Source organism: Phyllosticta citribraziliensis (genome assembly GCF_038025025.1).
Source record: "Phyllosticta citribraziliensis strain CPC 17464 chromosome Unknown J3D65scaffold_2, whole genome shotgun sequence".
Taxonomy (NCBI): Eukaryota; Fungi; Ascomycota; class Dothideomycetes; order Botryosphaeriales; family Phyllostictaceae; genus Phyllosticta; species Phyllosticta citribraziliensis.
In genome coordinates, this window is record NW_027117339.1 from 322683 (window position 1) to 334896 (window position 12214).

Genomic DNA, 12214 nt, shown 5'->3' on the forward strand with positions numbered 1-12214 from the left:
CGTATTGGGCGGCGGCTTCTGGCTTACGGGGGCTTGCGGGGGATGCTCCTGCTTGTGGGGAAGGCGACGAGCGGAGGGTAGCGTAGGGTAGCGTAGCGCAGTCGGGTGGATGGAATGCGATGAGGGATTCTTTGGGGTCAAGGAGAGGCAGTCGTCGGGGATTTGGCGGACAAAGCAGGGTCGTAGGGAGAGAGGTGGGCGGGCGGGATCTGGCGTTTCAAAGAGTTGGTCGACCTTTCGAGGTTTCCGGGCGGTGCAGGGTTAAGTGACGCTGCAGGTACCGTGACGTGAGGGTCCGGGGGAGCCAGAAATTGCCTTGTAGCGCACCCGCGGCTGAGAGGCCCAGCTCACTCACTGGGTCCAGGCACAGGCACAGGCACAGCGACAGGCACCAAACAGGCGAAGGGAAACACAGCTGGACAGAGGCAGAGCGGTGACGATGCTGAGGTGAGGTGAGGCGAGGCGGAGCGGGAGCGACAAAGAAAGCCAAAGGAAGCAGAAGCGTACAAGAAGCAACATGAACCCAGCCGCCCGGGTCCGGGTCTTGGGATGGGCTTTGGTGCAGCAGTAAGCTTGGGCTACGACATACGCTCCCGGCCTGAAGAGGTGCTTCCAGTCGGTTAGTGTTAGGTAATTGGCTAGCACGGTTTCCAGTGTTTCTTTTTATTCAATGCCGGATCCAGAGCAAGGTAGACGACGAGAAGGGAGTTGAGTTGACCCTATACCGGTAGCGCCACACTTCACCTCGCAGATCCGGGACATGGCGAGCCACCGTGGCTGATCCTCCGCCAGCGCCACACGACACGCTCTCGCATCCTTCACTCACACACCACTCACCACTTCACCTCGGTGATCAACATCGTCGTCGCAATCCCCAATCTCCAGTCTCTCTCAACTTCCTCATCTACCTCGCCATCCACCCCGCTCCCCGAGCACGTCAGCCCACGCAGTCCGCGCAGCCCACGTCAAACATCCAGACCCACATGCTGTCCACACAACGAAGCCCCATCGCCTATCATTGCGTCAGATCGACTTCTGCATCTGCATGCCATCTGCAAAACCTCACATGCCCTGAAGCCTCCTTGATTCGTTGCTCATCGGCCAGCCTCGTCCAAGCAAACACCTCGTCTCGACCTCGTAAATGCCATCATGGCGCTTTGTCTGCAGAACTCCCCACTGCAAACAAGGCAGACGTCCCAAGGCGGCCAAGGCGCCGTCACGCTGAGAGCCTCGTCGGGAGTCCTGCATTGCTGAACAAGAATAAGCGAGCACCAACCCTACGTCGTCTTGTCTCTAACCATGGCAGTACATCGCAATTTCCCTTTTCCTCACCATTCTCCTAGATTGAACCATGGTAGCCACCATGTCTTGTTGCATCCGTACAAGCGCCGGCTCGCTTCACTAGTTGCAGCCTGTCAACCGTCTTTTGCGGGGAAGCTGTATGTCGGACTCGACATGCGGCCATCTTGTCACGAGCATCGAGGAACGCTTTTCCATGGCTGTCTTTGGTTCCACGACGGCACCAACGGCCATCACCACCGCCGGCTAGTCTACCAGAGCCGCTCAGCGGGTCGTGATGTGGCCGCCCTTGATCGTTTTCCGTACTTCTGGAGGGTCGTACACTACCTCGGCCAGACGCTTCCTGCACCTCCACTCCGGCCCCGCGCTGTCAAGAAGCACAAAGTCGGCCGGATCCCCCTCTGCCATTTCGATTCCGGCAGCCGGTAAGCCCATTGCTGCCTTGGCCCTGTTGGACACGCATTCCTTTCAACCGTTAGAAAGACATGGTGGGTGAAAGAGTGGCAGAGTGCACCACTTACGTAGAGTATCTCGGCGCCAGTCCTTGTCCCCGTCTGGTACACGCCAATGCCTAAGCTTGCGATGGCCAGAGGATCACAGCTGCCCTGAGGCGTGAATGCATTGCCAACATTATTGACAGCAATCGCCGCTTGGAGCTTGTGCTCCTGGATCAGCTTTGGTACATTGAGAGTGCCTCGAACATCTTCATTGGTTCTCATCATGAAGAGATCGCTCGTCGGCAGTCCTACAAAAGACACTGGAACGTCACCGATGGCTTCCCTCAATCTCGACCATTCTTCGTTGTCAAAATGGGTGAGGCGCGTGCAATGGCCAAGCGTAATCATCTTGCCTTTTTCCTCCACCCATCGGTTTCTCTTGAACGTCTCGAGTGCCTCCCATACAAAGGGTTCCTTGGCTCGGTCAAGATGGTAGTCCAAGTGCAGATCTAGAAACTTGCCGTGCTCCAACGCGAGTGATGAAATCCACTCCACGTTTTGTTGCACACTCTCGTGCTTGCTCTCAACGTAAGGCGTGCTCCCTACCACGTCTACACCGTCTCTGACGACTGCCTCGGACATCAAGTTTCTAATGGTCTTGCCCTCGTCAGGCCCAGAAAAGAGCGGAAGTTGAGCAAACGCGCAAATCTGTACCTCGCACCGGGCTTCAAACTCGTGCTTGAGCTTGAGACCGGCGTCGAGGCACTTGAAGCCGACGTCGGCATCGACTTCAACAAACGCCCGCATAGCCGTGACGCCATATCGAATGCTCTCCTCGATCAATTGGCGGCCTCGTCTTAGAAGATCATCTTGCTCAAACCGTGCCTTTGCTTTTTGCGTCAATGCCAACGCCTCTGCAAAGTCACCCCGCTCGATTTCCAGATCGGCAAACTTGGGATCCTGCAAGAGGAAGCACTTGTCCAGGTGAATGTGGGCATGGCACAAGGACGGAGCAAGCAGGCAGCCCGACGCATCCAAGACACCAGGCAGATGGGAGAGGCGGGGCGCTCGTGGATCATGAGCTTCGATGGAGGCTACGCGGCCGTCTGAGATGGACAGGTCCCAGAGGTCTGAGACGGGTCTGGCTGGGAGCCGGGCGGCCATGATGCGTGCAACTGGGGTTGTGGCCGGGGATGCGGCCGACTGGGCGGCGGCGGCGTCTCGTCCGAACTGGATCTTTGCCATTTCGGCGTCCAGGTCCACGCCCATTGCGGCGAGGTAGGCGCCGGCCATGGTGCAGGTGGTTGATGATGGAGTGTCGGCGATGTCTGGTGGAGGACGGGAGGAGAGAGGAGTGTCGCAGTGGTACCGATGAGAGCCGACAGAATCACAGACGCATCACGGCGCAGCGCATCGCATCGCAGCGAGGAGTAGAATTGCAGTTAGTGCTTGCTGGCGGCGGCGGTGGAGTTGTTGTCTACCTACCCCGCCTCCTTTCTCTTAGCGAATTAAAAAGCATGCCAGCCTCTGCCAGTCCCAGTCCCAGTCCCAGTCCCAGTGCCCTTGTCTGAACGCGTCGCCCGTCCGCTGCCTCTCACTTTCCTTCGTTGCCCCGTTCCATCACGACCACATCGCTGTGCTGCGCGGACGCGTTCAGTCATTACAACATGCAGGCACAGTACCGGAACTACCCGCCGCAGGCGACGACTCAGCGAGCGTCACCGCACGCAGCTCAACCTCGTCGTCCTGGTCCAGGTAAGGTCGCGCTAGCCGAAGCAACCACTCGCGCCCTGCCCAACAACTCGTCCTCTGTCCGCAAACACACTCCCTCAAGCCATGATCAAACACGCTGACCTGGCCATCATGTTGCGCCGCAATCCAGGTCCCATCGCAGCACACCCGCCGCCCATGAATCCGCACCAGCTGCAGGCCCAGCACCAGGCCGAGCTGCAGAAGCGCGAGCTGCTCAAGCGCCAGTCGCGCAAGCCCACCGACAAGAACCTGCCCGATGGCGTCGAAGACTTGGCCATTGGCGACGGCGTCGCCCAGTACAAGGCCCTGCGCGACGTCGAGCGCAAGATTGATGCCGCCATGATGCGCAAGCGCCTCGACATCAACGACTTCATGTCCCGCAACCTGACGTGCTACAAGACGTTGCGCATATGGATCAGCAACACGGCCGAGAACCAGCCGTGGCAGCAGGGCACCATGGACGCCGACGCCTTCGACTTCAACACCGAGAACCAGGCCACATATCGCGTCACCATCTCGGCGCGCCTGCTGGACGACGAGCACGACGCCGAGGCCAAGAAGGATGCCAGCGCCGGCGAGCAAAAGGATCCGGATGCCATGGAAGAGGACAACAACGAGGCAAATAAAAAGGGCCCCCAGAAGAAGCATGCCGCCCAGCGCACCAAGTTTTCGCACTTTTTCAAGCAAATCACCATCGACTACGACCGGTCGCCCGCGCTACAGCCCGACGGCTTTTCGCACATCGAGTGGAAGAAACCGGAAAACAATGCCGCCGCGGGCGCCAACAGCGATTTCGATCTCCTCGTCTTTGAGCGCAAGGCTGACGAGAACATCAACGTGACCATCAACTTGTACCGCGACGAGGTGCCGGAGCGCTTCCTGCTGAGCCGGCCCTTGGCCGAGCTGCTTGGTACCGAAGAGGAAGACCGCGGCGGCGTGCTCATGGGCATCTGGACGTACGTCAAGGCGAACAATCTGCAATCCGAGGAGGACAGCCGCAAGATTCGCTGCGACGCCGAGCTCAAGGCGGTACGTATCTTTTCCAAAAACCACGGCCATCCCAACAAACTAACATGCCCCAGATCTTCAACAACCGCGACTTCGTCATGTTCCCCGACATCCCACGCGACATCCTGCCGCACCTCTCGCCGCTGCCGCCCTACCAGCTCCCCTACACGATCCGCGTCGACAAAGCATACATCAACCCGCCGGCCCCAGGCAAGCCCTCAGCACCCACCGTCTACGACGTGCTCGTGCCGCTCGAGGACCCGCTGCGCACCGCCATGTCGGACCTGACATCGCCCATGTCGACGCTCAACCAGCTCTCGCAGCTCGACGACCAGCTGGCGCACCTGGTGCAAGCGCTGCACCACAGCAAAGCCAAGCACGCCTTCTTCACCAGCTTCGCCGCCGACCCCGTCGCCTTTGTCAAGCGCTGGAAGTCGTCGCAGCAGCGCGACCTCGAGGTCATTCTCGGCGAGGCGACGCGCGGCGGCGGCGAGGACATTGCGGCCGACGAGTGGCGTCGCGGCGGCAAGGAGGGCGTCTGGGGCAGCGACAAGGCGAATGAGGGCGTCGGCATTTGGCTCGCGAAGAATAAGCATTAGTCGTGCCGACGGGTTTATGAAGAGGCGTTGCGGAAGGGAAAGGCGCCCGCTGTGCGAACGGAGCAGCAGCGCCCGCCTCAGCTGCCCCGCAGCCGGTTGAAAGTGCCATTGCCGAACCACGAACGGACCGGGACGAATGTGAACGACAGAAAGAATAACGCGCATTATGGTATTGAGGACGAGGACGAGGACGAGGACGCGGAGGGCGAGGTAGTAGATGACGAGTGGGGACCGTATATGGAGCAGAAAGAAGGCAGAGAGTCGTACGAAGAGAGTCCGGAGAAGGCGGTGCAGCAGGCAAAAGACAGCGCGCCGGCACGACAGCAACATCAGCATAAGAGCAAGAGCAAAGGCAAACGCGTCAAGCGTCCAGCGCAGCGGCGGCGCCCGCGGCCCGTCATCGTCTCGTCCTCTTCCTCTTCTTCTTCCTCCCCTCTCTCCTCTCCCCCGCCCTCCTCGTCCGACTCATCATCAACATTCTCCTCCTCCTCAGAAGACGACGACGACAACGGCGGCGGCGGCGGCGAAGGCGGCGGAGACGACGACTCCCCCTTCTCCCCCTCTCCCTCCCCCTCCTCAGAACATCAACAAGAACCAGCCCCCGCTCCGACTTCCGCTCCCGCTCCCACTGCCCCAAAGCCGAAAACAAGAACGACACGAACGACACGAACGCCACGAACGCCACGGGGAAATCCCGTCGGCGCATGGCGACGGCGGCGGGGAAGCACACGCAGAGGTAGTTTTGGATTGTAGAAGGGCTCGGAGGGGTTGTAGGTTTAATCGAGAAACGGGGAAGGGTTGTAGGGGGGGAGGAGATTCAATAAGAGGAAGGCGTGACGGGGGGGGGGGGGGGGGGTGGGGGGCATGGCATAGGTAATGGACGGACGGCGTTTTATCACTCGGAAGGGGGTCGTTGTCATCATCATTCTTCTCTGGTGTACTGGTGGGTGGTAGTTTGGTCTGGTCTGGTTTGGTTTAGTTAGGGTCGGACACGGCAAAAAGTCGTGCAATTCATTCACCTCATCACCACACATGCACGCACTCACTCCTCCATCATGGAAGTAGGCTTGGTTTGATATAGGTATAATCTACATTGTGACTTGATTGATTTTTGATTTGTGTTGATTGTACTGTATTCAAAACTGTGAAAAGGGGAGGTCGAAAAAGGGAAGGGGAGGTCGAAAAAGGGAAAGGGAGGCTTTCTCAGCGCACACGCGCACGCGACGACGACGATGACAACGACGACAAGATGACGGTCTGTAGAAAGACGAAGAAGTGAAGAGAAAAAGGTAGCAGACAGCAGACAGAGACGAGCGTAACAGAGGGCAAAAGGAAAAAAGAAAAGGTTTGGGGGTCCGTCCATCTGTCCATCCATGCATCAATCCATCCAAGCATCAATCGTCTGGTTTGGTCGACTGACTGCTTGCCATGCCTGCCATGTGCAAGTCACGTCCGATCTAGTTGGTGGCAAGCAAGCCATGCAGACAGACGGACAGATGGACGTAACCACCCGGTGCATCCATCCCAAACAAAACGTACCCGGACCGGACCGTACCTACGTCTAGCTGTTCAGGTAGTTTCGAATGGCACCTGCAGACCCAACGTCAGACGTCAGTTGGCCATGTAAAAGGCTAACACTCAGCTCGCGGACACGCAAAAAAAGGAAGACCTCAAATTCCAAAAGTCCAGGGACAGGGGGTGGGGACGAGGCAAAAACTCACCTTGCAGTCTCGTGGCGCCCTCGCCGAGCAGGTTGCTCAAGTTGTCCAGGTCGTCGCCGGCCGTGATGCCGAAGCGCCGGACAAAGTCCTTGGCCGCCGTCTCCAGGTCGCCGTAGTCCTCGGGCGGCTCGTCGTCCTCGGGCCGGCCGAAGTAGGCGTTGCTCGAGATGGACGTCGCGCCCTCGAAGCCCTGCAGCCGCGTCTTGGCCTCGTTTTGCGACGACGGGTCGAACTGCCCGCGGCCGAAGAACTCGTCTGACGAGATGCCTTTTTGCGTGCCAAACTTTTCGCGGGCGAAGCGCTCCGAGTCTGTTGAACATTTAGTGGGTCGTCTTTGGGATATGAGGGCAGACGTACCGTCTTCTGCGGCTCTGCTCGTTGAACCAAAGCCGCCCATCTTCTTCGGCGCTGAAGCGGCCGCCTTTTTCGCGCCCACCTGCCCAAAGCCCAATCGCTGAACGCCCAGTCCCAAGCGTTCCACGTCGTTGCTGCTCCTGTCCTTGCCTGCGGAACCGAGTCCAGAGCGAGCCGGGCTTATCGGCGTCGGGCTCGCAATCTCATCGGTCTTCTTCGCCTTGGATGCTGCCGCGGCAGCCTCCGCGGCTGCGCGCTCCGCCTCCTCGTCATAGCCCAATTTTTTGATACGCTCCTCTTCCTCCTTGGCCTTGCGCTCGGCAGCTTCAAAGTCTAGAGCATCTCCACCTGGCGTAATCTTTTTAGCGCCCAGACCCTTCTTCTTGGCTCCTAGAATGTTGGTTTTGCGGGGCGCTCCAGTGGCCGTGCCCGTTTTGCGAACGGCGGCGGCCGGGACAGCACGAGGCGCCGCGGCCTTGTCGTCCGATGCGGAGAGGGGCGACTTGGGGCGCGAGCCGTTGCCATTGGCGGGGGCATTGAGGAAAGGCGAGCCGCTGCGCGAGCCAGAGGCCGGGGTGCCAGTGCGCGAGGGCGGGTTGCTGGGGCGCTTGATGGTAGGCTTGTCCCAGGACGAGAAAAAGTCGTCATCGTCGTTGACGGGGGTGTTGGAGCCAGAGGTCTCCGGGTCGGGGATGTCGGTGATGGCAACCTCGTTGGGGTATCTAGCAACGTCAGAAATGTACCCCGAGAAGGGTCTCATGGGAAGCATACTGCTTCTTGTCCTGCGCCACTCTCCTGCCCAATTCCTCCTTGTACTTGGTTGCGGCGTTGGACGTGTATTTTATTTTGGGGTCCTTGCTGTTGAGAGCTGCGGTGCCGCCGTGCGTCTGGAAGTACTTGGTTGCAGACTCATTGCCGCCAACCTTCATGAGGCGGAGCTGATCCCATTGCCAGACTGTGGCACATGTCAGTTCAATCCCCTATCCACTTGATCTCGTGTGTCGTACTGTCCAAGTTGGTGGAGCGCACAAAGGAGATGTGGACTCCGAGGTTGCGGTGGTTGGCCGAGCAGTCGAGGCACAGGTAGATTCCAAATGGCACCGAGGACCAAGTGGGATTCTTAGCACCGCAGTCGAAGCATACCTGCAGCAGGCGTTAGATGGCGAGGCCAGACGTGGTGCAGAGGACAGGGGCGGACCTTATTTGCGGGCTTCGTCTTGAGCTTGTCGAAGATTTTCTGCGACTCGGCCTTGGTAGCCTGGGCCATGATGGGCAGGCGATGGTCGCAGAGACGGTGGAGAGGGTCGGGTGGGGAGAGGTTGCACTGGCAGGCGGTTGATGGTGGGTGGATTTGCGATGCGCGGCGGAGAGCAGTGGACGATGGGGCGGCGGCCAACGCACCCTTGTCACTCTCTGAAGCCGCAAAGTGGCAGCAACACAATCGCACGTGACATGCAGCTCCATCAAGGGACTCTCTCTTACGTTTCCTCTTCATCTGAACTCCTTGCTTCACTGCTCCAATCCTTTGCATGGAAATATAGCCATCGGCCAGTTACCTCCACGCCACGCGATTCGAGGGTCCAGCTCTAGCCGCTTTGCCAGCATTGGCCAGAGCACTTCATAGGGCAAAAACGCGGCGCTTGCGTCAATCTACATCAAGCTTTCTTTCTATTCTGTCGTCTGATACTTTCAGTTCCCTGAATCGCTTTGGTTCCTCGTCGATTGGCAGGCGCTCGCAGCATGTGGCAGTCCGAGATGCTCAAGAGGGAATGCTCACCTCATCGCGGGGCCAGAATGACATGGGTGTATATGAAGTAGCCAGAGTCACCGCGGGATACGTATAATGGCGACAGCTACTCTCACCGGCGAAGTGAATGCAATACACTCAATCATGGCATGCTCCCAACAAGCTGGCATATTCTCTTCTCTCGGTCCATGGGGCCTACCACTTACCCCGGTGTTGACCTTCATCCTGGTACAGCCACTCCACTCCCTCGTATATTGCAGCCCATCTAACACTTCCACAGACCTATTACATCGACACTTTCGTGACTCCGACCCAGTTCTTTGGCATCTCAACGAGGAAAAATGACAGCTATGAACAAGTCGTCGAACGCGCACGCCTCGCCGCCAAAAACCTCCAAGAAAGCATGCCGCTCTTCGTCTTCACCAGCCTGGTAGCCTGGTACGCAGGCGTCGATCCGCGAGTGCAAAACTTGTGCCATCTTGTGTGGTTTGCCGGCCGAGTGCTGTATAAGTGGGCATACATGCAATATATTCTCAGCCTGAGGACTCTTTCGTAGTATGGGCGTGTCTGTCGATGCGTGTGAATTCGCTGACGTTTTTTTGTGTAGTCTTGTCACCCACGTTGCTGTTTATCTGAATTTGATTCAGGGTTTTATGTTGCTCAGGTCTAGGTACTTGTGAGGGGCACCTGCGGACGGCGGCTGCCATGGGGTTGCTCGGCTTGTTCATCTGCTTTGTGCTCAGATTTTCTTCTTTCGAGCACGCACTCTTCGTTGTTCGAACGCTCAGAGTTATGGCAGACAGTTGTTTCCGTCTCCTGAACCAATACTCTATGTGCACGGCAAACTTGTTCGCAAATCGTTGCGTCGACCAGACTGAAAGACCTTCATTCATAGGATGCTCTACCGAAACTCCCAGGAGCTCTCACACACTCAACCGCAACCGAGCCATTCCAAGTACAAAAGAGAGACTCCAAAAATGAAACCTGCCTCCCGCATCCATCCACTCAATAAAAGATCTTGGTCCTGCCCGAAGAGCCCTGCAAATCACCCACCAACTGAGACAATTGGTTGACGCGCTCAAACCCATTCACGCCCATGCCCTGGTCCGCCTGCACCAGGTCGACATGGCCGCCGACGACGCAGCTGAAGACTGTGCTCCAGCCATTGACGGTGGCATTGTGCCACGCGCGCGCCAGACAGGCGTCGACATTGCCCGTCCGCTCCACCTTGTACACCTTCCTGCCGCCGGCCAACGCCTCACCACAGGAGCTCCTGGCACGGGAGCGAACTTCGTCCTCGTCGGCTTCGCCGTCAGCGGCACCGTCAGCCAGCTCGTCGTCGTCCTGGCGCTCCGGCGCTTCGACGATGGAGTAAAAGACGAGGAATTCGTTTTCGAGGCGGCGCTGCGTAGCGTCCGGGAACGGAGAGTAGCTGTTTCCTGGGTGCTGCGGGCTCGGCGACGTGACGCCCATGACCTCGCCCACCCACAGCTTGACAGTGCGCGCGCACGTCGCCGGCTGCCGCTCCTCGCCGTCGCCCTGTGCCACCAGGTCCGCGACGTCGCTGCCCAGCCCTTTGGCCTCGAAGCGGCGCAGGCGCGCCAGCTCGGCTTCGGCCGGCCGCGTGTACCACTGCTCCGGCTCGCCGTACTTGAGCAGCCAGAGCCAGTGGTGCAGGTCGAAGGGGCTGGCCCGGTGGTGCAGAAGGACGCCCGTGCGTGGTGGGTCCAGGATCGAATTGGTTTGGTGCAGCTGCAGTGTTCGCTCGATGGGAGTTTGGTTCCAGTAGCGCGTGCGGATGAGGTCCATTGCCGAGTAAGCCGCTGGTGCAACGATTGGCGGTGGAGGCGGCGGAGGGATAGGCAAATGATGAGGCCCCGGACCACAATGGAAGGGTGGAGGTGGCGGTGGAGGACCAGGAAGTCGAGGACCCCTCTTTCGATGGCAGACGTAGGCCGGTAACTCCCCACTAAGGCCATCGATAACAGGTGGCAGTGCGTGGAGACTATTGTGAACTGAAGGACCCGGGGATAGCGCTTCAGATGTGGCCGACTCCCTGGCGTTGTCCTCGCGTGTGGACCAGAATGCCGGTGGAGGTGGCGGCGGTGGTGGTGGATCATCTCTGATTCCGCAACGCCGACGTCGAACGTGGTTATACGACTTGCCATTGTGCAAGGTGATGGGATAGTTACAATCTTTCGGGGGCAGGTTCAACCTAGATTGAGGACCCGCTTGCAGTCCAGCTACAGAGTCGTTTGTGGGCATACAATCGCCCTCATCTGCCTCTTTGACCAGTTCAGAGAACGGTGGCGGCTCATCTCCCGGCAGTCCAATCGACGAGGTGTTGGGCTCGTCATTTTGCGGAGTAGGGGCAAGCGATTCTGAGGACGGGGGTGGAGGAGGCGGCGAGAAACCCCCAACAGCTGGGGGGAGCGGTATAGACGGTGGCTCCATGTCTGGAGCGTCAACATAGCTGACATGTCCGTTGTCCAAGTCTTTATCGAACGTCCCCTTCTCCGACACCGAGGAAGAAGAGTGGCCGACGCTGCACATGGTCGGCGAAGCAGTTCGAGATAAACAAGGCCTTGAGGGCATGTAATCGTCGTCCTCGATCAAAACGAGGTCGTCCAATTCGTCCATGGATCACTCTGGTAAGTGGAGTGCAGAAGGCTTGAAGAACTCGCCCAAGAATGTAGGTCGGTCGATTTTATATCCCCTGGGAAGAGCCACGGACGTGTTTGCTTGGTGGGTGAGAAGGACGGGAGCAGGCAGACTGGTGTAGTACTGAGAGGACTCAAGGCGGACCGTGGAACGATCGTATGCAGCGTTAGTCGTGCAAGTACGCCAATCCGAAGCAATCCATCTTTTGTCATTGGCGGCAGGATGCTAGCTCCTGTGAGGTTGGCAATATACCTAGTTCCGAGGCAACGAAACAGAACGTCAGAGTTTGTTGCTCTTGGCAGACGTACTGGCTGATGAATACGAACTTGCAGGCTACATAAGATGCGTGTGTAATCATACAGCTTTCCGGCGTGGCTGCAAGCTGCACTGTAAATAATCGTTGGCCGGTGGTGGCCAGCGCGGATTTCCAGCATGAGTGGTCAAGATGAACACATGGATTACCATCCTGCGGATGCGCCTCATGGCAGCCTAACAGAAACCAAGCGATGCTTGGTAGAAGTCTTTGAGGCGAGCGATGCGAGTCTACGGCTGATGCCGTCTGGCGTATGATATGGCGATTGTGTCTGTTTCCAGTCGAAGCCGCCGCTATGTTTGTCTTGTTGAGCCGTCCCGGTG

At 58.4% G+C, this 12214-nt stretch overlaps 5 protein-coding genes across 5 annotated transcripts; 2 read left to right on the forward strand and 3 right to left on the reverse strand.

Moving 5' to 3' along the window:
- Positions 1-1563: 1563 nt before the first annotated feature.
- J3D65DRAFT_547787 (cytosine deaminase protein-like protein) lies at positions 1564-2900 on the reverse strand (the record flags this gene model as incomplete). Its single annotated transcript, XM_066796870.1, has 2 exons — positions 1564-1764; positions 1821-2900. 2 exons carry the CDS (start codon positions 2898-2900, stop codon positions 1564-1566), a joined length of 1281 nt encoding a protein of 426 aa, XP_066658337.1.
- A 672-nt stretch (positions 2901-3572) lies between these two features.
- J3D65DRAFT_644033 (SWI-SNF complex subunit) lies at positions 3573-5095 on the forward strand (the record flags this gene model as incomplete). Its single annotated transcript, XM_066802128.1, has 2 exons — positions 3573-4517; positions 4571-5095. 2 exons carry the CDS (start codon positions 3573-3575, stop codon positions 5093-5095), a joined length of 1470 nt encoding a protein of 489 aa, XP_066658338.1.
- Positions 5096-6733: 1638 nt separating this feature from the next.
- Positions 6734-8437, reverse strand: J3D65DRAFT_547400 (uncharacterized protein; the record flags this gene model as incomplete). The annotated part of the gene is made up of 5 exons (XM_066796860.1): positions 6734-7125; positions 7174-7892; positions 7942-8125; positions 8178-8313; positions 8369-8437. 5 exons carry the CDS (start codon positions 8435-8437, stop codon positions 6734-6736), a joined length of 1500 nt encoding a protein of 499 aa, XP_066658339.1.
- Positions 8438-8643: 206 nt separating this feature from the next.
- J3D65DRAFT_612421 (uncharacterized protein) lies at positions 8644-9865 on the forward strand. Its single transcript, XM_066799016.1, has 3 exons — positions 8644-9145; positions 9198-9472; positions 9525-9865. The coding sequence occupies exons 1-3, from the start codon at positions 9014-9016 to the stop codon at positions 9595-9597; spliced, it is 480 nt and encodes a 159-aa protein (XP_066658340.1). The 5' UTR covers positions 8644-9013; the 3' UTR covers positions 9598-9865.
- Positions 9761-11672, reverse strand: J3D65DRAFT_197248 (uncharacterized protein). The gene has a single exon (XM_066794394.1). It carries the CDS (start codon positions 11555-11557, stop codon positions 9923-9925), a length of 1635 nt encoding a protein of 544 aa, XP_066658341.1. The 5' UTR covers positions 11558-11672; the 3' UTR covers positions 9761-9922.
- Positions 11673-12214: the final 542 nt, after the last annotated feature.